Source organism: Callorhinchus milii, unplaced genomic scaffold (genome assembly GCF_018977255.1).
Source record: "Callorhinchus milii isolate IMCB2004 unplaced genomic scaffold, IMCB_Cmil_1.0 Scaffold4, whole genome shotgun sequence".
Classification (NCBI taxonomy): Eukaryota; Metazoa; Chordata; class Chondrichthyes; order Chimaeriformes; family Callorhinchidae; genus Callorhinchus; species Callorhinchus milii.
In genome coordinates, this window is record NW_024704745.1 from 22,082,851 (window position 1) to 22,108,878 (window position 26,028).

General features: G+C 38.8%; 1 protein-coding gene across 9 annotated transcripts in view; it reads right to left on the reverse strand.

The window, feature by feature from the left end:
• Positions 1-5,086: 5,086 nt before the first annotated feature.
• The window catches only part of LOC103177535 (plastin-2), a 57,299-nt gene continuing 36,357 nt past the window's right edge, over positions 5,087-26,028 (reverse strand). For 7 of the 9 annotated variants that reach the window (XM_007891750.2, XM_042333850.1, XM_007891746.2 and 4 more), the window contains exons 2-16: positions 23,313-23,408; positions 21,859-22,019; positions 21,326-21,452; positions 20,657-20,792; positions 19,727-19,808; positions 19,000-19,165; positions 17,841-17,983; positions 14,821-14,916; positions 13,781-13,976; positions 13,367-13,445; positions 12,060-12,174; positions 10,651-10,784; positions 9,035-9,158; positions 8,214-8,338; positions 5,087-6,165 (exon numbers count right to left, since the gene is read on the reverse strand). In XM_007891750.2, coding sequence (XP_007889941.2) covers positions 6,033-6,165; positions 8,214-8,338; positions 9,035-9,158; positions 10,651-10,784; positions 12,060-12,174; positions 13,367-13,445; positions 13,781-13,976; positions 14,821-14,916; positions 17,841-17,983; positions 19,000-19,165; positions 19,727-19,808; positions 20,657-20,792; positions 21,326-21,452; positions 21,859-22,019; positions 23,313-23,379 — 1,884 coding nt within the window. In that variant the 5' untranslated portion in view covers positions 23,380-23,408 and the 3' untranslated portion in view covers positions 5,087-6,032. Of the gene's footprint in view, positions 6,166-8,213; positions 8,339-9,034; positions 9,159-10,650; positions 10,785-12,059; positions 12,175-13,366; positions 13,446-13,780; positions 13,977-14,820; positions 14,917-17,840; positions 17,984-18,999; positions 19,166-19,726; positions 19,809-20,656; positions 20,793-21,325; positions 21,453-21,858; positions 22,020-23,312; positions 23,409-23,907; positions 23,929-25,232; positions 25,333-26,028 lie in introns of those variants that run through there. The other 2 variants (XM_007891749.2, XM_042333851.1) reach the window with 2 other exon arrangements.

The following is a 26,028-nucleotide window of genomic DNA, read 5'->3' on the forward strand; positions in this document are numbered from 1 at the left end:
GAGACCGGCCTTGAAGGAGGCAAGGGAGGAAGTGAGGCGAAGTGACTGTAGGATGGAGTTCCAGAGTTTGGGGGCAGAGAGGCTGAAAGCCCAGCCACCGATGGTAAGGCGGGAGACATGGAGGGGACTGGAGCCCGCTGCACGGAAGGAGCGGGCAGGTTGGTAGGGACTTATTTTGTTATTTGAGACTTACAAACAAAACAAGTAACTTAGCGGTGAACAAAAAGGGAAGAGTGCAGCACTCATAGGCATCAACAGTAAGTTTAAAATGTGCGGATAAGGTAATCTTTTGTTCGTAACCTCTTCACCCAGTTACACTACGGAAAATTGGCCTATGTGGAATTTTTTTGTTGCTGTAGCTCCTCAAGCCAAAGCCCTAATGAGTCGGATGGACAAGCAGCGGGATAACTTGTCAGATAGTGCATTCAATGGCAAACTGCATGGTTAGACTCCAGCAGTACCCCAACGCATACTCCGGAGTCACCAAACCTTGGTTCTTGCCAATATGAGTCGACTACTCTCCAGAATTAGGTAAACAAGATGAGACCCTCCAGGGACGGAGTGTGCATTCCATTCCAATAAATATCTCTGAAATGTTCATGTATAAGTGGAATGCATGGATCTCTGTTTGGTTTGGATACTCTTAAGTATGGTGATGGGTTTCCAAATGTGTTAGACACCTACCTGACAAAAAAGTATACCCTGTGAAGGATTTTACGATGTCCCCCTGATGTGGGGGAGTTTATTACTCCATAGTAAATCCCGTGAAGCACTTTGAGATACTTTGTGGAGTCTTCTAGCTTAGTGGTTAGAGCACTCATCTCGCAAGCGAGAGGAACTGGGTTCAGTTCCCGGCAGGACGAAATGTTGCGCAAGTTTCCTTACATGCTTCTGTTTGCTTAGCAGTAAGTAGGAACCCGATTGGTGGATTACTTTTCTGGGGGTAATAATCCCTTAAAAAAAAATAATAATTTGGTCACTCAATCTCAATCCATGTCTGTTTGTGGGACACTGCTGTGTGCAATTGGTTGCCCAATTGCTCAACGTGCGAAAAACCGAGGCCCTCCTGATTGGCTCACGTCAGCGCCTCCGCACCTCAGGCGCTGACACCATCAGCTTCCAAGGCTGCACTCTCCACCTCTCAAAGCCAGTCAGGAACCTCGGCGTTTGTTCGACCCTGAGCTGTCCTTTCTCCCTCACATCCGCACCACAACTGGCACCGCCTTCCATCACCTCCGGAACATCGCCAGATTACGGCACTACCTCACCCCTCACGCTGCTGAAACCCTGGTTCACGCCTTTGTCACCTCAAGGCTGGACTATGGGAACTCTCTCCTCGCCGGCCTTCCCGCCACCTCCCTCCACAAGCTGCAGGTCATTCAGAACTCTGCAGCTCGTGTACTGTCCCGCACCAGGCTTCGGGACCACATCACTCCCACCCTCGCTCGCCTCCACTGGCTCCCCATCCCCCAGAGGATTGATTTCAAGATCCTCATCCTCACCTACAAGGCCATTCACGGCCTTGCTCCCTCCTACCTCTCCAACCTACTATCCCCCTACCTACCTGCCCGTACCCTCCGTTCCTCTGGCTCCGGTCTGCTCCACGTCCCCCGCCCCAACCGCCCTACCATCGGTGGTCGGGCCTTCAGCCTCTCAGCCCCCAGGCTCTGGAACTCCATCCCCCAGTGCCTTCGCCGCCTCCTCCCTTTCCTCCTTCAAGGCCGTTCTCAAAACCTTTCTCTTTGACCGTGCCTTCAGCTCCCCTCTCGACTCTCTTCCCCCTCCTCGCTCCCTCCCTTCCCTCCCCTCACCCTGACCATTTCCCCCCTGCTCGGGTCATGACCCAACTGTGCAGCGCCTTGGGACGTCCTCCTGACGTGAAAGGCGCTTTATAAATGGAATCTTGTTGTTGTTGTGTTTTGGCCACAAAATATACAGTCAATTCGCGTTACAGTATATTCTGTGAAGCGCTTTGAGACGTCTCAAAGACATGATAAGGTGCTATATCAAATGCAAGGATTATTATATTATTATTATTTATTTTGGCGCAATATCAAATGCAGGATTATTATTATTATTGCTTGTAGGATATTTTTGGTGCAGATTAGCTTCTGTGTTTGGCTGTAGAACAACGTTTTGGACTCTCTGCTCAGACTGTTGGGCACTAAATTTTAATCAGTTCTTCAGTCATAGCTGCATAAAGATTGCAACCCAGAATATAGCTGATTCATTGTACCAACTGCTAATATTGCAGAATTGCACTGAGCATTTTCAATTAAGCACTTAAATAAGCAAGCAATGACCATAGTAGAGCTGATTGAAAAATTTCATTTGAGTTTAATATAAGTAAGAATGCCTGATTTGCAGAACAGGAGTTGAATCATATTTTGGAGGAAGCTGAAGGCAGGAAACAGTAAATTGTTGTGCAGGACTGCTGGTAATCTTTCACACAGCAAGAGGAAGTGGGTAAATGTAATATCCATAAATAAAAATCTTAGCAGAGGTCAGGAAATAGTTTAACCATGTGGGTGAGTCAGCTTGATTCAGTGGTAGTATTCTTACCTCTGAAGCAGAAAATCATGGATTTAAGCCCCATGACTAGACTTCAAACTCAATGTAGTTTGTTTATATATTTGCAGTATCTGTGGTGTACTATGTTGGTGGAGATGCTGCCCTTTAGATGACTGATTAAATCAAGATCTTGTCTGCTTGTTTAGGTGGATGTTAAAAATACTATAACACTATTATATGCTTCCCTGGGGCCTGGCCAATTAATTATTCTCCATATAAATTGACCATTCACTTCATAGCTATTTATGGACATCAATATAAAGATTTGCTGTTTGCCAATAAGTATAGTCATTACACATGAGAAGCAATTCCCTGTGAACTGTTTAAAATGTAATTAGGCGCTTTACCAAATGCAAGGGTTATTATGAGAAAGCCATTTAATGAGGAAGAATGCACCAAGCTGAAGGAACTTCTGAAGCTGTCTTCTGAAGTGTCAGAAGCTGTCAACTCAATTTGAAAATAAATCCTCCTAATCTTCCCCTTTGCTATCTTAAGTAATTATCTTAAATTGATGTCTACGTGCTGACTTACTGAGTGGAAATAATTTCTCTATTCCTATCAAAATCATTCATAATTTTAAATTGGGTCTCCTCTCAAACTTCTCTGTTCCAATGAAAATAAAATAATAAGTAATGATCAGCGTATTTCATTCCCTTAACTATACCTTCATCACCTCCCAGCTGGATTTTTCTACTGCATTCCATACTGGTCTGCCTAGCTTCAGTATCCATACATTTCAACTCATCCATACACTTCAACTCTGGCAACTGCATCCTCATCAACACAAACTCCATATATGCATCACCCCAGTCCTCAGCAGGCTCCACTGGCTCCATTAGTTATAGGTAATGGTGAGGATCGATTCCATCATCTTCACCTATAATTCTCTTCATGCCCTAAATACCTTTCTATCTCTGCTCCTATCCCACTCCACTGCTTGGTCCTTCTGCTCGGCTGATTTGGGCTTTGCTAATGCCTGCTGTTCTCTGCCTGCACCATCATTGGTGGCCAAGCTTTCTAGTTCTACACCTTTCGCCACTGGAACTCTTTTTCTCGACCCTTCCATCTTCACCTCTCTGTCTTCAACTTTCCGCAATAAAACGTATCTCCTTGTCGTACTTATGGTCACTATGCCTTTCTCTCTACTCGACTCGATGTCTAACCCCACTGTTAAGGGCTTCATTGTACATGAAGAACCCTATATGAATGTGTTGTTGTTCCATATCAGGAGCATGTCTCAAAGTGTTTCACAGAATTTACTATAAAGTGTGGTGACTGTATTTTGTAGGTGAATGCCGTTGTCAATTTGCATTCAATATTGTCCCACACACAGCCATGATAAATAACTAGTTTTTTTGGAGGATTATTGGCAGGACATTGGGAGAAACAAACTCCTTCTCTTTTCGTATAGTACCATGGAATCTTTAATGTCAGCCTGAACAGGCAAACAGGATTCTGCTTTAACTTCTCATGACAAACAGTCGTGGGTTGAGTGACCAATTTATTATTATTATTCTTTTTGAAGGAATTATTATTCCTGGAAACGCGATCCACCAGGCTAATTTAAAAGAAAATTTAAATAATCTGTTAAAATAAAACAGGTGGTGGTAATTCCCCTAAAAGATTGATCATCACTTGACAGCATATCTTCTAGGATCATTTCCTCCACTGTTCAAAAGGTCGCTGTATTTGAGACATCTGTTTCTCAGCCTGAAGATCTCAGACAACTGAGTAAATCCCCACTATTTTAGTGAGTTAATGCACTACTTGGTAATCACATTAAAATTATTTTCTTAAGCTTGAAACCCAGGGGTGACAGCTCATCCATTTAGTGATCCAGAATACTTTTACAAATAGAAGTCAATATGCTTCTCCCCTAGCAAGACTGGTCTAATGCTGTGGCACAGTTACACCCTGGCACAGAATGGACACATCAAGCTGAATTCAGACATATCTTTCAGATTTGCTGTGCACAATTCACTGCCACTTTTGCCCACAGAATATACTGTCAATCCACTTTACAGTATATTTATTCTGTGAAGCACTTTGTAACGTCTCAACGAATCGATGAGTCGCTATATCAAATGCAAGGATTATTATTATTACTTTGTGAGCACTTTAAGCAAGACTGTAAAAGGTCTGCCTTACCAAACCAACAGGAGGGAGGTTGTACAGTATAAAATGCCATGTATACATCTTTTTTTACCAACTATCTGTGTTGTATGATTATGTAGAAATGGGAATGCCATAGTTGAAATCTATCCAGCTAAACCAGAAGCTGTTCACAAGATCTGTTCCCACGAAGAAAGCCCTTCTGCCCATTTGAACTCATCCTGGCATCTATTCAATGGACAGGAATGGGCTTGGTTGCAATGTGTCTCTTCCTCCAGAGCCAAATAATCTGCCAAAGCTCCCTTTCTTGGCTCTCACTGGTTGTCATTTGAATGAGGTGCTGTCCCTAGAAATCTTCTCAGCATGAAATACCAGCTCGAAGGGAGAAATGAACAAAAAGACATGCATTTTTTGTATTTTTATTGGCAACATATCAACTGATTTTTAGTTCATCGGCATATTTATATCATTTGCTTTTCAGCTTTGCAAGTACTTTAAATTAACAGCATTTTTGGCAATAGCTAGCATCAATTTAATAGGAAGTGTATAAACAAAAATATAAAAACATTTCCCCACCCAAACCTATTTTTGGGTATAAAATTTAGCTAATACAATGAAGTGCAGTTATTTTTTCTGGCATTGGGGTACCTTTGAGCTAATTCAAACATTTATTTTAAGGACTAGATTGGTTAGCTTCCATTTTATATTGCTGAACCAGAACAGGAATTACCACAGGAACTTTGACATGCACAACTGGGAACTGATTTTTCGATAAAACAATTTTTAAGTGGAGAAGATTGTGTAAGGGTTATACAAACCACAACAATTAATGTCCTGTTTTGGTATAAGTAAGGCATTAAAGCAAATTAGCTGCAGGTACTAGAGCAATTTTCATAATATAGCATTAGCTATTAGTCTTAACTTTCGTCCGAAGATTACTGCACCAGAAAATGTTTGGTCCAAGGCATAGTATTGCTGAACGATAAACAATACGCTACACCAATAACATCATTTGCTGCTTTTTATTGGTATTTGTCCAAAAAGGAAACTACTTTGGATATTTAGTGCAAAAATCCCACAGACGAATAGCAATTCTTCAGCTCAAGTCTATCAGCATGCATTCTAGTAAGCACCTTGCTATAGGTTTCTTTTTGCATGAGATGGAAAAACCACGGAACATTATTCCATCAACTTGATTTTTTTTCCCTGCAGTTGCAAAGCTGAATTAAAAGACCAAGATCTGATTCTGGTACAAAGCAGATCAAGTGAGCAATGTCCTGGGTTTGTAAATTGAATCCACAGTAGGATCAGACGAATAGAATTCATCATTCTTGCTGCGTTTTCTTTTTTCAGACTTTCTTCATTCCTCTACCCATCAGACATGCAAAGACGGTCATAACCATTTTTGGTTTTACTTCAACAAGATCTTCTGGAAGAGCGTAGACTCGAGCTCCAATTTTTCTTGCCATTGAGATGGCATACCTTAATAAAAGCATCAAACTTAAATGTTAGATTTATGCTCCATACAGGTTTTATCCTAAATCACAAAACAATAATTCAGGTTATGCCACTGATCTGATCTTCCCTCCATTTTTCTTGTCGATTACATAACATGCTTATTCCAAATGCTCTCCCTCCTTCCTGCATTTTCAATGTGTTGGAAGCACTATCTTTGACTCTAATTTATTCTTTCCCAGAAGTTCCAGATTGTCTTCCTCTCCACCCATGCACTATTCGAACCCCTTCAGTCGGGTTTCCGTGCTTTCCAAAGCACAGAAACTGCCCTGGTCAAGGTCACCAATGACATCCTGACCATCTGCGACCAGGGCTCCCTCTGCCTCCTCATCCTATCGGCGGCATTCGATACGGTTGACCACGCTATCCTCCTTCACTGCTTGTCCTCCCACCTCAACCTTCAAGGCCCTGTCCTTCAGTGGTTTAGGTCGTACCTCTCCCACCGTCTTCATTTTGTTTCCACAAACGGCTTTTCCTCCAGCTCCCGCACTGTCTCGTGCGGTGTCCCTCAGGGCTCTGTCCTCGGTCCCCTCCTCTTCACCCTCTATATGCTCCCCCTTGGTGACATCATCCGCAGACATGGGGTTAACTTCCACATGTATGCGGATGACACCCAACTCTACCTTTCCTCCTCTACCCTCAACTCCACGACCACCGATGTCCTGACAGCCTGCCTGTCCGACATCGAGTCCTGGACGAGAGACAACTTTCTTCAGCTCAACGTGCGTAAAACCGAGGCCCTCCTGATTGGCTCACGTCAGCGCCTCCGCACCTCAGGCGCTGACAGCATCAGCATCCAAGGCTGCACTCTCCACCTCTCAAAGCCAGTCAGGAACTTCGGTGTTCTGTTCGACCCTGAGCTGTCCTTTCTTCCTCATATCCGCGCCACAACTGGCACCGCCCTCCATCACCTCCGGAACATCACCAGACTACGGCACTACCTCACCCCTCACGCTGCTGAAACTCTGGTCCACGCCTTTATCACCTCAAGGCTGGACTATGGGAACTCTCTCCTCGCCGGCCTTCCCGGCACCTCCCTCCACAAGCTGCAGGTCATTCAGAACTCTGCAGCTCGTGTACTGTCCCGCACCAGGCTTCGGGACCACATCACTCCCACCCTCGCTCGCCTCCACTGGCTCCCCATCCCCCAGAGGATCAAATTCAAGATCCTCATCCTCGCCTACAAGGCCATTCACGGCCTTGCTCCCTCCTACCTCTCTGACCTACTATCCCCCTACTTACCTGCCTCCGTTCCTCTGGCTCCGGTCTGCTCCACATCCCCTGCCCCAACTGCTCTACCATCGGTGGCCGGGCCTTCAGCCTCTCAGCCCCTAGGCTCTGGAACTCTATCCCCCAGTGTCTTCGCCTTACTTCCTCCGTTTCTTCCTTCAAGGCCGGTCTCAAGATCTTTCTCTTTGACCGTGCCTTCAGTTCCCCTCTCAACTCTCTACCCCTTCCTCGCCCCCTCCCTTCCCTCCCTTCACCCTGACCATTTCCCCCCTCCTCACTCCCTCCCTCCCCTCCCCCTGACCATTTTCCCCCTGCTCGGCTCCTGACCCAACTGTCCAGCGCCTTGGGACGTCCTCCTGACGTGAAAGGCGCTCTATAAATGGAATCTTGTTGTTGTTGTCTTCCCACTCAGCTCCTTATGCCCCTCAAAGCCAACAACTTAACAAGTAAGATGATCCTAGCTGACAAACAATGGGAAGCTCAATAATATGCCTTATACTAATAAACTGCATTGTTTTAGCTGGTTCAATTCCATCGCACATTTGGAGCAATGCGCATTTTGAAGTGCTTAAATGCTTTGACACCTTCCAATTTGCATCTGTGTTTTCTGGGTATATTGCACCATTTAGAACTGGAAAATAGAAACTCTACTTCTACGAATTCTGAGCAGCTGAAATTGCAAACTTAAGTGTGGCAAGGAGTACACAGTTGATCAGAATATTTTTTGGAGATGGTTAAGTACAAGAAATAAGCAATGTATTTGAAAGCAGCTCGATCTTACTCACTTGGCATTCTGAAGTTTCTCTTCTTCTGTCAGGTCTCCAGTTTTTACAAGATCATACCTGACTGATGCAGGCTGAATGGAATCAATCAGATCCAGTATAGGAATGCTCGTGCTAATTTCTTTGTCCTGCACATCGAATAACAAATACATTGATCAATGTATATCAGAAACAGGTAGAAATGACAAATAGAAAGGAACAGGTATTCATTGTATGTATATAATTTTTAAAAAATCATAAAAACAATTCTATACATCACTGCTACTTTATTTAACATAACTTTTTTCAACTGTAAATACAAGAACAATGTTTATAAAGTTGTCAGCTACCCTAAAGGTTGAGAGAGTTGCAGGTTATGGGCCAGGAGCTTGATGATTTGAATCTCAGGCTGTGCAGACTTTGCTGGTCTCAACTGTATGGGCAGGTTAAATTATCCCTGCCCTCCCCAGAATTAGGGAAGGGATAACAAGCCAGCGTTCCTGTCCCACTCCCTCTATAGCATTCTCTATTGATTGTATGCATATATGCCAGCTGGCTATAAGCTCACAACATTGAGTTACATGAGTGATAGCCCTTCAGCCCAACTAGTCAATGCCAGTTAACTGATCAAGTGGCACTTTGGTGGGAACTGTGTAGTGGATGGCAACAAGCCTTTATGAAACCATACTCCAGCAAGAGGAGGATTACCAGGTGCAGAGAGGCATATGCCAGTGGGAAGAAAAAAAATCTATTTCTAAAAATAAGAAAATTTTTCTTTCATTACATTTTAATGCAATTTAATAGTGAGTGGAAAATAAAATATAATGTGTAGCTAGTGCAAGTACCTTAAAGCTTGAAATAGATGAGTTCTTCCCTGATTCTGATAATTTCTCATTCACCCATTTCACAATGATATCATCATTGACCTTTTCTCCATCACCAATTTCCTCAAGAATATTCAGTGTATACCTAGAGACAGAAAAAAAATGTGTTTTCCATGTACAGTCCATATTTCACAGTCATCTTCTAATAAAAGCAATGGGATCATACAGATAACATGATCAAAAATATTTTGCATTTCAATAAACACATATGGTAAACGTAGGAACATGAGTAGGCCATTCAGTTCCTCAAGCCTGTTTTGCCATTCTATTAGATAATCGCTGACGTGTACCTGAACTCCATTTTCCCGCTTTTGCTCCATATCCTTTAATACCCTCACCTAACAAAAATCTATGGATCCCAGTCTTGAACATTTGAATTGATCCAGCATTCACAGCATTTTGGGGGAGAGAATTACAGATTTCCACTACGCTTTGTGTAAAGTAAGTGCTTCCTGATTTAATTCTTGAATGACCTAGTTCTCTAATTTTAAGATTTGGCTTCTTGTTCTAGATTCTCCCACCAGAGGAAATAGTTTCTCTATATCTACCTAGCAAATCCCTTTATCATTTTAAACACCTCAATTGGATCACCCTCAATCTTGTAAACTCAAGGGAATAGATTTTGTAGCTTCGAACTATTTCTTACCTCATTTGTTGACCAAGGTTGCTTAACTACCCAACTGGAGCTTTTAGGAGTATTTACTGGTTTTGTATTGTAGCAAATATCTCTTTGAATAGTTCCCACTGTTTTCTGTAAATTTATCCATTAAGAGTTCAACCCAGTTTATTGTGGTCAATTCATTTCTCATCTCTTGAAAATTTGCCTTATTTATATCTTTGGTTTGCATCTCTCCCTTTTCCCTCCCGAACCTGATATCAAATTCAATCATAGTGATCAAAGTGATGAAGGCAGGGTGCAGAGAAAATAATTCAACAGTTCATTTATATAGCAGATTTATATAGCATCTTTCATGTAGGGCAGGGGTTGATCATTCGAGGTGGAGCTGTTGCTCATAATCAAAAAGACAAAAAGAAGGAGCGATAGAACTGTGTAGTTTTTGAGGCAAGTTGTAAATGAAGCCGGATGCACAAAGTATTTCATGTGTCTTGAAATAAAAATATCAACTTTAATGTTTAGATTACAGTAAATATCACTCCTTCCTCTTGTTTTTATTCAGTATGCGCGAGATGTCACCTAGTGGCGATGACCGGTTGGCGACCCCTGATAAGGGTCTCAATGAACTTCTAGGGACAGGGTTGGATACCGAGCGAGGGAGAGAGGGAACAGAAGGAAGGAGGTGTTCATTGGTGCTTTCAAAGAGGTAGGTTTTAAAGACAGAGAGGAGGTGAGATTATACACTAATTATAATCTTAATCTGTAGATATTTCCATATTGATGGTTAATAAAGGAACTTATAAATACATCAGTTTGAAGATATTTCTTCTTGTCTGAAGATCACAAAAAATCCAGTACAAGTTTTGCAAATTTAAAACTACAACTGTCCAGTTTTTCATGTTTATCTGTTATACTTCAATACTTTGCGATTATTTAATTTAAAATGTTAAACTGGAAGTACCTTCTCATTAACTGCCACATCAAGGCCAGAATTGGTGTGTGCTTGCTTTCATTCAGATCTTGACCTGCAATCCCAACAAGTGAAAACTTGGCTTTGTTCTTCCCCAGATGCACTGCATAATTACAGTTTTCAAGCTAGTGGGTATTAAAATCAAAGTGTTAGAGGCCTTTGATTCTTCATACATAACCATCAAACTAACAGGCATTACCATCAAACTAACAGTACATTTTACTCACTTCCTCTTACTTATCTTCCTCTTTGGGTATACTCTTAAACTGCAGATAAAGAGCTAGATCAGTCCATTAACCCTCACCCTGACATTCACTGTGCTTTATATTTGTCTTAAAACTTTCTTCTCTGGGATGGATGTAATAATAACCGTTGCAATTGATATAGTGCCTTATCACATCGTTGAGATGTCTCAAAGTGCTTCACTGGATATACTGTGAAAAATGGCATGAATGCATAGAGAAATGTCTCACAACACCATGGTGAATGATGAATTTTATTTGGGGGATTGTTGGCCAGGGCACTGCGATAAATTCCCTTCTCTTTTTGAATAGTGCCATGGGATCTTTAACATTCAGCTGAACAGACAACCAGAACCTTACTTTAATGTCTCATTCAGCATACCCTAGCACTGCATTGAACTGTCGGCATAGACCATAAAGATTCCAAATCACAACCTGTTTTTTTTAACCCACAGCTTTCTGACTCAGATAATAACAATGGACCGCCTGTAATTTTCCCCAGAAAAGCACATGACGGAGGGAGATTCTACTAATGGAATAAAGGATTCTTGGCTGCCTTCCCCTCGCTAACCCAGGAGCACTGAGACGAATGCTTTAGTTAATTCTATACCTGAAATATAATAATAATAATAATCCTTGCATTTGATATAGCGCTTTTCACATCGGGAGGACGTCCAAAAGCGCCTCATAGATCACACTGTAAAGTGAATTGACTCTATATTTGTGGGTGAACGCGGCAGCCAATTGCGCACAGCAATGTCCCACAAACAGTCATAAATTGAAAATGACCAATTTATTATTGTTTTTGGTTTTGGAGGGATTATTATTAGGCGTGTGGAGTAAGGAAACTTGCCCAGGATTTCGCCCTGCCTGGAATTGAACTCAGGTCTCTTGCTTGCAAAGCGAGTGCTCTAACCACTGAGCTACAGGACTCCATATCTGTACCACCTGGTCTGTATTTCACAGTACACAAGTTGGTGCCCTTATCCACTAGACCTTCAAGAGAAAAACCTTTAATGAACCTTTTTCAAACTTTCTGGAGAATCTTGATTTATTTAAATAACATTAGAGACTCATTAATGTTCATCATTGGTAATCAGACCTTTTACAAGCATAACATATGCATTAATCAGAAGGTTTTTGAGCTTGTTGTCTTACTTTCTTCATATTGGCACTGAGTTTAGGATACGGTGGTTTGTTCACTTGACTCCAATCTACTGGAACCTTGATCTTTTCAAGGAGCTGCAGAATCACCAAGGCATCTTCCAGGTCACTGGAAAAAATTATAGAAAATGTAAACCTTTCCACCAGAAAAAGCACAAACACTGCAGAGATTAAAAAGTGAAATACCAGATGTTGAAAATCTGAAATAAAATTAGAAAATGTTAGAAATGCACCCTAAGTATTTGCAAAAGGAGATTTGTGCAGCATTGACTGTGGTTGAAACAAAAATATCAACATATTTAAGAAGAGTTGATACAACCATGAGGGAGAAGGGAAGAGCGTGGAACAGGAGTGGTGGAGGCTTGTATAGAATATAAACACCAGTTGGGCAGAATAATCTATTCTGTGTCATTTTATTTTGTGTAATTCTATGTAATTCTTCAGTCTTGAAATGGAACATCTCAGACGGGACCCTAAAAAGTTATATAAAATGTTAAATTGAGAGTGTAAGCTCAAAACAATATATTTGATGCACTGAGACAGCAGAACAAGAGAAAACAGTTTCAGGGTTGTAAAAGGCAATTTAAGGAAAGCATTAATTTGCCCAGAGGGTAATTAACAGCTGGAGAAAGTTATCAAAAAGGGTGAATGAGAACTCTGGATCCATTTAATAAAAACAGCTTGATGCTGTGTTGGGAGGATGACGGGATGGGTATTCTGGCAGGATGAGTTCAAATGGGCCAAAAGACCTTCTTTACTATTATACAAACCTCTTGCTTGTTCTTCTTGAACAAGCTCTGATGAATTATATTGACAAGATATTCTGTGCATAGGCCAGGACTTCTAAATAATGGGGAAAATGTGCTGAATTAGCTGACCTTAGCTGTATTTGTTGCATGGTCTCAGTGTCTCTGAACTAGAGAAGAGTAAAATTGGCCATGGATGTTGCTTTCTGATTCAATATATTGCCCTCTGCTGAAAATTACATACGTGTGAGGATTGAGTTTATTCTCTCAATCCTATTCAACATTTTATACACTTTACAGGGTCCCGTCGGAGATGCTCCTTTTCAAGACTGAAAGCTTGGATATCATAGTCAAATACACTACTGGCTATGCTGACATAAAACGTGTCACACAGTTACAAGAGGATGGCAAAGACTTGTGGAACCTCATATGACAGCACCTTCAGGAGAGGAGGGGAGAAAACTGGACTGGGAAAAGCCATTCATAAAGAATGATGATGCACAAGTGGTGTAAAGTTCTTATTTTTCAGATTGGAATTTGCACACATTTTCTTACCCATACAAATGGTTCACACGAGGAGAAACACCAAGTGAGTTCATCCAGTTCCTGAATGTTCTTTCCTCTCTTGTTTCACCTACAAATTTATAACAAAAATGAAATCAATTGCCTGAATAATCCACAGAATTTTAGCAAGACAGATCAGCAAGTGCATTTAAATTTCAGTGAATCATATAGAAACAACAAAGACTACCAAAATGTCAGTACTAGAATTATGGAAAAAGAATTACATAGAATATTACATGCACAGAAACGGGCTGCTTTTATTTATTTTAATAAAGGGAATGGAAAACTGCGAGGATTGAATGATACCTTAGTTATTTACTTCAACAGAATTAAGTCATAGAATCAAAATGTGCTACAATCCAGTCAGGAAAATTTTTATATGTCAGAAACTTCAAATGAGCTGACCTTCCAGGAGACTCCAGTCAATGTCCTGGTTCTCTGGCTTGCGAAGGGCTGGATATTTGTTGAAGAGATTGGCAACAAATGCCAAGTTTAACTTGGGATTTCCACGGATAACATCTGTTGCCGTAACAAACTGTCTGCAGCCAAGCTTGTCAGCCTGCTGGAGCATGCACTCTGCTCGCTTGAGTTCATCCTTTTCCTGCACAAGAAAAATAATTAACATCATCAAGATCTGTCATCCAATTTGATTGAAAATATCAATGTGAAATTCTTCAACGTATTCAACATTGAGTAAAAACTACACACCATTTTGTTCTGAGATAGGACGATAATTATGAAGCATCCTTCCTTTTAAAGTTGGATTAAATCTTTGATCAAATACAGTAGAACCCTGTTGTAATGCGCTTCATTATAATCCAGGCTCGCTTATAGTGGGACTGGGGTATGGACGTCAACATTTACTTACCAAAAAAAATCAACCCCCCCACCCTCTTTTGGGTCCTGAATATTCTCCGACCTCTGGGATACAGGTTGCTGCTCACATAATAATAATAATAATAATCCTTGCATTTGATATAGCGCTTTTCACGTCAGGAGGACGTCCCAAAGCGCTTCACAGAACACACTGTAAAGTGAATTGACTGTATATTTGTGGGCGAACGCGGCAGCCAATTGCGCACAGCAATGTCCCACAAACAGTCGTGGATTGAAAATGACCAATTTATTATTGTTTTTGGTTTTTTGGAGGGATTATTATTAGGCGTGTGGAGTAAGGAAACTTGCCCAAGGTTTCGCCCTGCCTGGAATTGAACTCAGGTCTCTCACTTGCAAAGCGAGTGCTCTAACCACATGACATGACTTACCACACATTGTGAATGTGGAAGCGTTGACCAGCCATTACACCCTGTTATAGTACTGGTTGGCATTTTATGTAGCTGAACTATTACGTTATAACAGAGCTCTAATCTACTTTTTTTTCCTAGATGTGCCTTTTTAAAAAAATGAATGAGAACATAAAAAAATAAGGTTGTTTAGATACTTACATTGATACCAGACATATCAAGCACAATAGGAGGTTCTCCCTCTTCATCACCTTTTGGTGCAATTTGATTGAGAAGGTGGAAGTAAGCTTTTGAATCCTGAGGAGAAAAGGTAAGGCAATTACATCCTGTACAACATAAGAAATGTCAGACCATTAATTTGTGCATTGATTGTGGACGGAAGTTTAAATTCTGCAAGCAGATGAAATATAATTGGCAATGTTCATTCAAATAATAACTTGTATTATTGTCAATATGGACATCAAAAGTGTCTTAATACAAGCTGTGAAAAAATATGGAAACTTAAAGATATGAATAGATAGATACCTTCGTAAGGCTACAGAAGTCACTCAGCTGTTGAGTTCACCCCCAAAGAATCAACAGCCCAGAAACAGCAGAGGTTCCATGAGCAGCATTAGAGTTTAAACAAAAAGTACAGGAAAGTAACAACTGGAAAGGCTTTAGCATTCAAGGAGGAAAAAAACGCTAGGATAAAACATTCAAACAACTACTACTGTTTAGTTGCAGTACAACCCACTACTAAGGTAAATATGCTTGCAGTTTTTAAGAAATAAAAGCCTTTAACAATCATCTCTTCCTGTTGGACTCCTTTACATTATTTGTTTTCTTCCTAGCATTTGTTTCACTGAAATATAAAAACATTAACAAACATATTTGTGTTTCAGATATAATTTCAATTTGAAAGGCAATGCAAAATAATTCTTGATTCTAAATATAAGATTAAATTTCTGTGTTTTAATATAACTTAAAATCATGAAGTTGCAGGAGTACACAATATGTACTATGTCAATGACTAGAAACCCATATCCCAGTTTCTATCTATAATGACAACTAGCCTTTCAACACATGTTGAGTTGTCAATCTTAACTGATATATCAAGAGCAGCGTTCAGTGGTGAGATTCTGGCCTAAAGAATGGGAGGGAACCCTCCCATACCATTTATCCCTCGAACAGGAATGATACACCAGTAATAGTCAGATGAATCAATGCTCTTTCTCAAGGAGGGTCCCAAGAGTGCAGAAGGCACAACTGGCAGTAGGAGCAGAGAATATTATATAAATAACAAAAACGTGGCATTAGCACCAGGCAATCTCCACAAACATCCACAAAGTGAATTACCAATTAATCTGAAGAATTATTATTCATGTGATCTTTAACATTCATATAAACAGGTCCTCAGTTTACCGTCTGATTTGAGACATTATAACACAATTGGACTGAAGTGACAATTTAGACTTGTGACTTGAACCTATCATCTTCTCACCCAGAGAGAGTGTTACCGACTGAATTAAACACCTCTCTTTCAGATTTGAGGTGCTCACCCTATCTTTCTCACTCTGATGGTGATCAACCTGCTGTATATTTTCAGGTATTCTGTTTTTGTTTGAGATTTCCAGCATTTCAAGTTTGTTTTAACTCTCATGATGTAATATATTCAACTTTTCTGTTTCTTAAAAATTGCAGCATTGTATAAACTAGTGAAAACTTGGTCATTGTGTCTTGCATGCAGGTAAGTGCAGATCGTTAACTTACTCTCAGAGCAAGTATATATTCACATAGCTAGGGTACTATAGTCAGGCAACTGTTCCATTCAAGCGTCAGGTTGGTTATCGTGAGTTTACACATTCACTTTGAATAATTTTACATAACGTTTTAAAGAGAAAATTAGGAAGACACAGACAGTAGAATTGATAATCTGACTTACTTCAGTTTGTTCAACAGAAGACTAATTTTAAAAAGAACAGCAAAAATATTACTTTCACCAACATTGCTCCTTATCCTCATGAAATGCTAAATTAAATGACTGCGAATTGCTGCAGTCTCCCACTGAAATAACAGATTGCACCACAAAGTGTCATAAAGCCTTACTGCTTTTATCACAATCATTCTCTGTGTATTGTAGTCGGGGGAGGGGAGAGAAATTCCATTTGGGTCTAGATTTAAGACTTTTTTCTTAGCATTTAAAGTCTTCAAATCATGCACAACTCTAAATTAGTCCGAAATTTGAAGACTTTTTGTTCCAGGTTCTTTTAAGAAGTGCAGAAACTCTAGGCTGCAATCTTGCAAGAAGATACTGGTTCAATTACAACAGCCACAATTCTACGAAAGGGGACTGCACGGACATGAGACGGAAATATTCTTGGTTATAATTGTAATGTAGATCATATTTTAGTTAATCTGAAACAGTATTGGTGACAAAAGTGTACCATGTGCATGTCAAATTATGGCACATCATGTACCTTAATTAAATTAACGCTCTACCTCTTTTATTAAGATTATTAATGTAGATATTCTGTATATATTGAGATTTTATGCAAAGTAAGGTGCTTTCATTTTAAGCGCATTTAATGTCTCGGGACCAAAATATAATTTAAAGCGGTAAGGACAGCCTTGGTGACACAAAGTCTGTGACCTGGGTGAGTTATTGAAAGAAAAAGGCAGGAAAGGATCACGTGTGTCATTGAAAGGGGAAGAGTTAGGACAATATAAAAGGAGGGGGTTCACTGAACTCGGAGTTGCTTTTCGCCTTGTGTGTCATCAAGGAGATACATGCCTCCAGGTCAAGATTGTTTTTTCTTTGTGTCAAGGTATTTTCTAGTCCTTAAGGTTGTGACCGTTTATCTTGTTCCAGGCCGTGTAAGTTAGGCCTAGAGTTTAAGGACCAATAAAACACCATTGAGTAAAAATCAAAGAGGGAGGGAGGAAACACAAGCAGGTTATTGCTGAAGTCAGCTGTCTGGTAGCGCAAAGGATGCTGATGAATGCATCCCTTGTTGCACAATAAGGCAAGGGATTACCTGTCATCGTTTGTATTTTCGTTTCACTCAGAGACGAAACTTGCAAGATACAGAGAAACGATTGATACAGAGACTACCTAGTTGGTCAAACGCTTTATCATAACCCGGGTATACAGTTAGGGGTGAGAACTGTCGCACATGTTTTTCTTATTCATTTCATCAACATTTATAAAGCTTTATAATACTTTTATTCTTCATTCGTACCTTAATTTCTGAGCTAAAGTTGTTCACTTTTTTACATCCAGCACCTTCCAGATGGTAGTTAGCCCAACGTAGCAGCAGTTCCTCTGGGGAGAGTTTCAGAAGATCTTCCAGACTTTCACCATCTCGGAGCAGGGCAATCAGGGCTGGAAACAAACAATATGTGTGAATAAAACTCCATTAACAATAACATTAAAATGATAAGCATCTGTATAGAAAAATGCAAAAACCTACAGTTGCTTGAGTATAATTGCTCATTATTTTCTGAAAATGCATAGCAATGTTCCAGTAAAAGAGAACAATTAATTTACGCGTTTAGACAAATGATACAGCTGTAAAGACCATTTTCTTTTTCCTCATAGTTGTTCATAGTTGTTGAATGACAGTTAATTTCAAGCAATTAGTGTATAAAGTAACGATGAAACACAGCTTGGAATATAACAGCTGTGTCACTTTGCTTTTTTAGTCTTGTGTGACAGTAATTTGAGTTTAACCTAAGGATAGAGCAAGAGTTCAATATGACCAGAGAATGTAACCAAGTTTCCACTAATATTTGACACTTCAATAAGTGTTGTGACTCCCATTCCAACATAAAACCTTCTAAATAAACACTCTAATAACTGTAAATAATACAGCACCAATATATATTTATATAACTAATATTATTTATGTGAGTGTATTTGAGTTATCAACCATCATTGATGGACATGATGAAGTATCACATTCATTTTGCGTGAATTAACATATGGATGCTTTGGGTGCTTACATGTGGAATTATTGCCTTGCTGTTCAAATATCAATTCTTCTAACCATAAAATAAAACTGGGTTATAGAAAATGTGATGGCACTGCAAAATTATTTTTAATTTCCCATTTATGATGCTGAATATTTTCAAAGAAGTAAAACCATAACACATTAACATTTTCATTTCCTGAAACCGCTTTTGTTTCTACAAAAGAATTTCCCCTGTGATGATCAAAGGAGATTCCCTTTTTTGTAATTTAGCATTTATTAAAACCATTCCATTTTGGACGCAATACTCATTTTGTCAAACTTATCTAGAATCATTCACATGTTGTACTAACCATTACCTTGCCTTAATCATGATAAGCATGATATGAAAAACACATCCCGTTAAATATTAAAGAGTTTCAGTATTTACCTTCGCTTCTACTTAGTTCGATGTCTGCAAACAAACCAATTTTGATAACCTGCCACAAAAGGCCCAACACCAAGTAAGCTTTTCCCTCCTTTAGGTCTTCAGCGCCAATATTGACAACATGACATCCAATTGCTGAAGCAGAATTCAAAGCCAGATTCAAGTTTTCCTGTATAGATATCAATGGTTAGAATATTATACTCATCACATTATTATATTTAGAAGAAAATACTGTTCACAGTTATCATAAACAGTCTAATATACTCTTGTTTTCCTAATATTTTCTATCTCTTTAGGTTCTTCGGTAACACGGCTGCCAGTGATCCCGAACTTCAAGACCAACTGAGTGCATTTTAATATCAAAAACATATGTATGTAATTATTTGTTACAGATGTAATTGTGAGTCATAAGTGAATGTAATTTTTTTAAAAAGGCTAATATAACTGCAAATATTTTAGTGTACATATACAATGTTCTGATGTTCAATTTCTCTCACAAAATATCCAGTCACTACACTTTACAGAATATTCAGTGAAGCGCTTTGAGATGTCTCAATGACTTAATAAGGCGCTGTATCAAATGCAAGGGTTATTATTAAGAAGAAATTATCTTAATTACTATACTTCTTAAATACTATTCAATATCAAAATATTTAGTTTCCATTACATTGATTCACTGTTGAAATAGGTGCCTTCAGTATAATGATTTATGATGAATTATTTTCAGTACCTGTATGGTGAATGGGGTGAGCTTCTTTTTGTTGATTGTCCTCTCATCAATGGTGTCTGGTACTGATAGGTTGATCATTTTACTAGATGAATTTAAGCAATTTACAAAAAAATTAATTTTCTGTGACTATGACAAAGACAAACTAAACACATGAAAATTACGATTGTACTTGTTTTAGTGACAGGCAAAAGTTTTCCTTGATTTCTGTTTTTGCTTTCCTTTTGATTATGGTGGCAGTATATATCAATGCCAACTTGCCTGCTGGCTCTCTGGAACTTGAATTTATAATCTGATGGGAAAAATATCAAGCTTCTTGTAGTCCTATGTCTCCAGTAAGAGTGTTACAGAAACAGGGTCGCTGGAATTGATCTAATTCTTCTAGAAAGGCCTAATTCCTTTTCAAACTGTTAGTTCAAAGATACAGTAGAGAAAAATTGCAATTAGTGCAAGTTAACTCTCACTGTACTTAGTTACACTGGCAACAGAGTACGACCAGGTTCAAATAAGTTGTTAGTTACTAGTCGGGTTGAATGACTGCATTCTACTCTTGGGTAGCTCCTCTCTATTCTGTGTCGATGGAAGCTCGTAAATATCACGAATGAAGCAGTCAGAGGGCCCCTCATATGTCAAGCTATGATTGATTGTCCATCTTCCCACTTGCTAGAAGTTTGAAGGGAAGATGTAAGCTTCTCCTGGTATAATTAAGTACCACTGAACTGGTACAAACAAACACATAACCAGGATTTAGCTCCTGGAATTTGGGGCCATATTACTTTGTACAAAACAATGTTAAATAATTTCTTGGTCAAATAGGAGGCGAAACTGATGAGAAAGAATTCTTCTGATGGCATTCTGTTCCAATGATAATGTCTCATGTTTTCTTTGTAGTACATATGTAGTACATATGTAATCAAAGATTGAATTACTTACCAAAGGACAATGCCATCACCAACAGCAGCGAAAAGGTCAGTGTCACTGTTGGGATCCATAGGAATGACATGTTTACAGTCTGGATCCTTCTCCAAAGCCTTGTTGATCCAGTTAGCAAAGGCAAAGCGTTCTTCCTCTAAATGAATAAAAGATTTGAATGGTAATTTATTCTAAATCCTGGTTCTGACAGTTTTCCATAATTACAGGCAGAATGAGGAAGGATGTGTGCTGGCATTTATCCCAAGTGCTCCAGAACCAAACCAAGTATTTGTAGTGTAGTTTGTAGTAGTGTAGTTCATAAATGTTGTGAAAGGTAATTAAAGCATCATTTATATGTGTAAACTGTGTCATCAAACAGGAGTCTGTTCCTGTGATTAAAGATCACTATCAGAAGAATTCAGTTCAATGTGCCTGTAGCCAAACTCTAAGGTAAGAGTTAGGCTACAGATAATCAACACTACTGAACATCTTACAGTATCTATCAGAGGAATATTTTGTGTTCCAGCATAATGGAATTATAGCAGATGTTCTGCATAAGCATTCAAAAAGCATCTACTTATTTGCATTGACAATTATAATGCCCTTTCAAATCAGACTATGTATAAACAAACTATCTACAATGATTTAGACCAAAAGAGATTTATTTGGTTAATTCGATCTCATTTGTACCTGAGTATGAGTGCTGTGTTCCTTCACTGGAGTTTGCAGTACCACCAATAGCACAGATTCCCTCTTTTTNGTTGATTTGCTGTCTAAATGTTTTAGCAACTTCACTGCTCTTTAGGTCGTTGAAAATCTAGGAAGATGCAAAAAACAATTATTTAAGTTTGTTTCCACAGGAAAAACCAAAGCCATACCCCAAATCACTTTCTTTTCGCAGGCAGCAAATTTCTAGCAAATGTTGGGGTCAAAATGTAGCACAGTTTAACAGCTTGAGTCGAGCTGACATCTATCTTTAATATTTCATAAACTATGGATTTAATATAAGGGTTTGAAAGAGCATTTTAAATATTGAGCACTGTAGTGTGCAAAGTTAAATGTGACAAACAATAATTAAAATCAGGCATCAGTTTTTATGTGGGCCCATGACTTTCCCATTCAAAGCAACAAGTTTATTCTTTAATGGTAGTGGTATTTAAGCAGTAAAGTCCAATTGATTGAGTAATTTGCAATCAATAATAAGTTTAAGGAGCCCAACTTACTGAAATAAAGTCATCAAAACTGATCTGGTCCTGACTCTTATCTCCAGAGGCTGCTAGTTGTTCTGCTATTTCTCGTATTTTGTAACCTGGCAATGGTAGCCTGGCTTCTTTGAAGAGATCCTGGAGTTTACTGGAATTAATGTATCCGCTCTCTTGTGTATCTGAAAATGAAAACCTCCATTTAAAACTTTTACATCATTTGTTTGGAGAGAAAGCATAGAACTTAGAGTACCAGAAACGGCAATGCCCCCTTCTCCCCCGGTTCCGTTACCCAGCCTGAATTTTAAACTTGTATTGAGCTAATGACTAATGACATAGTGTTTTATAAATTCTTCAGATGTCGGTCTCTTCTTCCTTATCCCGACACCTTGGCTCTGCCAGAGAATTGAGCTCCAAATAGAATTCAAAATCGTAAATCCATCTGAATGGGTGAAGTTCTTATTATTTAAAAGAATCTGAACTCCTCCACTGGTTTGAATGTTTCCTCGGCTAATAAAAAACAAAATATTTCTTTCCGTAAGTTCACTGCCCCATGTTACAAGTTTTTGTTCATTCTGCAAATGCATACACTGCCAAACCACATTGCTTTGTTTTTCCTATGCACTGCACCACTGCTGGCTTATGATTTCAAATAACTGCATGACTCTATGTATGATTCCCACTTTCTACCATCTGTCAGAGTGGAAATCACTTGCATCTATTTTGGTCTTTTCTTTGGTCTTTTAATGTGTAAGCTGTTTCCTAGTTTTGTATGTGAATCACAGTCCCTTACACAATGCAAAGTTTTTTTTACAAATTTTGCATTCAGACTCTAATTTCTTGAGTGAGGGAAGAGGGAGGAAAGTTTGGGCCTAATTTTGTTGTCAGTATAAGTCTATTAATCAGAATAAATTGGATTCCTACATTTTTTAAGGGTGGAAACTAAGTACTTGAATCTATATTCAATAAGGACTCTTTCAGCAAGCAAAAAGAGACAACTTTCATCTGATTAAACTTCACTGAATATAAATGGAGTTCTCAGAGTTAAACATATAAACTTTACTGATAGTTCGGTTACAGTGCGGGGCAACTGATGTTTAATCGCCAGAGAAAGAACCCATGATATAAACTACATGTAGCCATTTTTTGTCACGCAACTCACGAGACCTTGGCTTTGACGAGATCTTAATCAGAGCCAAAGTCCTACAAGTCAATGTGATGTACTTCTGTTTCTAAGTGTTAAGTGCCTGAATATGATTAGTGGTAAATCTGAACAAAGGGCAAAAAATACTAGAAATAAATCTTGGAAACCAAGGTCTATTTTTGTAGGTGGCGAGGCCCTTTGACTATTTATTTTTAAATTCCTCAGAACCTCATTTAAACCAGAGATAAAATGAATGCACTTTCAATTCAATTAATCTAGGTCTCTGTTGCTCATGTTGCCATAGATAGAGGTGAGTGATTAGGTTACTTACCAATTTTTGAAAAAGCATCTCTAAGCTCTTCTATCTCCTCTTTAGAGATCTTTGCTGTTTCAGTCATCTTCTTCTAATAGGTATAACTAAACAAGTCTGTGAACAAAATTATATCCATTAAATTCATACCTATTTATTTCATATTCATGAATCAATTTTTATGTTTTTCTCAATAATCTTTATTTAGATTATTTGCTTTAAAATATGTAAATATTGCTTGCATTTGATATAGTGTCTTTCATGTCAGGAGGGCATTTTGAAGCGCTTCAAAGTGTAATTACTGTGTATTACTGTAAATTTCTTCAACTCAATCTTGATTTACAAGCCCAGCTTCCAAATCAAGATTGTCTGTGGGCAAACACAGCAGTCAACCTCCGCACTGCAATGTTACACAAATAGCAATGAAGTGAGCTTCCATTTTTTTAATCTGGGAGATTAGTTGCACCCCTAACAATGCAGTACACCTCCAGTGCTTCATTACAGTATCACTTTAGATTGAGTTCAAAATCCCAATGGGGATTTTAACCCACAACCTTCTGACTCAGAGGTGAGAGTGTTACCAAGCAAGCCAAGCTGACATCTAGCCTATACGTACCTACATGTAGAAATATTATGACCCATTATTTCCAGTTAGCCTTTATTCTTCCAGTCATAGCACTGCAGTACTCAGAATCTTTTAATTCTCCCCCACTAACTTCCTGTCAATATATTCTAGGTATGATTACATCATTTTGTCTGCATCCTCTTTGGTAACTGATCTTCCGAATATAAAATAAATGTTCCAAGCCACTCAAAGATAGAACAGTTATTTATTACTTTCTGAGAGAAAGATATTTAGAATATTCTATGCCACAACTATGAGCACTTACTAACTACATTATCATGACCGTACCCCACCCCCCTCACCCACACACCCCCAGCCTGATGCTGCATGAATCTTCCTGGTTTGAAAACAAAAAAAAATGAGAAGTTTGATTTCACATGTCAACAGAGCAGAAGAATGCTCCGAACTCTCAGCAGAAGAATACTTGTCATTAATGAAGTACTAGGATATAGTTAAAATATACACGTGGTAATGTCTAACATTGGTAGGCTGAATTATGTTTTTATAGCATAGCACAATTGCCACTAGTTGGTACAATACAATCAGCACTGAATTTTCAATTGGCTGAAAAACATAGTTCTTGCTTTTGACATAGCCCATGTAACATCAAAAAATCTAAGAATGCTGCACAGAAATTGCTGTCAAGTCAATTATATCTGTAGACAAATTTGAAAGCACAATAAGAAAACAACAAATTACATTTTTATATAGCACCTTTCACATCAGGAGTATTTCCCAAAGTGCTGGATCCTATGCACAGCCATGTATTGAATGACTAATTTAACTGGAGGATTAATTTCACACTTTGATGATGTGCACAATTAATGGGATCTTCAATTATAAGTGTACATCGAAGAAGTATGCTAAACTTATTGGCACACAGAGTATTACCTCCCTACAAGTCTGAAATCTTTATAAAGTTACTTTTCCAAATACTCTTTACAAAGAGTATTTGGAAAAGTAAAACTTTGCAACTTTTTTTTCCACCGTGTAAATAGTTTTAAAAAGTACCATTGCATTCTGAATCAGTTTCTGATTTCTGATAGGAAATTGTACAACAATACAATACTACATTTGAAAAGCGCCTTTCAGGTCGGGAAGACATCCCATCATCAATAACTTGCTTTTATATAGCACCCCTCATGCAGGGGAGGCATCCTAGAGGACTTGTACATAAAGTGTGTACAACAAATGTTAACATAATGAATTTCTAAAGTTTCATGAAAACATTCAGGCAATAAAGAACTTTCTCCAAAAAAAGTATTTTCAAAAACTGTCACAAAAACAAAAATATTTTTTATTGGTTTCCACTATACCTTATAATCATGGCACTGGGCTCTTGCCAGCCTTCGCCTAAAACGCTGCGGAATTTGGTAATCAGTATACATCCCTCTGGACAGAGTGTGCACATTCTATTCCAGACACAGACATTTTCATGTGCCAGTGATATGCGTGGAACTCCCAGTGTGGTTTGGACACTCTTAAGCATGGTGATGTGTTTCTTAATGCATCTCGTCTGTATTTATTAATATATATAGTAACATTGTTAAAACTGAATTAGTAAATGAAGTGAAATAAAAAGTGAAGCGAAACTACCAATGTTTATAATTGTGCACTGAACACTTTGGATACTTATTTTTAGAGTTACATTTTTTTTTCGCAATACCTAATATAATTGAAAATTCCAAATCACTTTTAGTGTAATTCAATGGACTGAGAGCCTCTTACTGTGAATTCACCATTCATTTAACAAAGTGCTTAGCCCTTATTGAACAGTGGAAAACACCTCACAGAACAATGGAAACATTTCCATTCGTATAGCACTCAGGAGCGGAATTTCAAAACGGTTACAGTGCTGCAAGGGCAGTTAGGCTTTCTAAATTTCGTAACACAGCCTTTGCAGATTTCAGATTTTGTTACTGCAACTAATTTGTTTAATGCATACATTTCTTGAGCTTGGAAACGATTAAGTCATACGTACTTTGTCAGAAATGCAGAGACGATTGTCAATAAACCAGATTTCCTAACTTGTGTATGATTATCATTCCGCGAATTACAAATTTGTCTGCCGATAAGTGCTATTACCTTCTACATCTCTATAAAAACCAATAA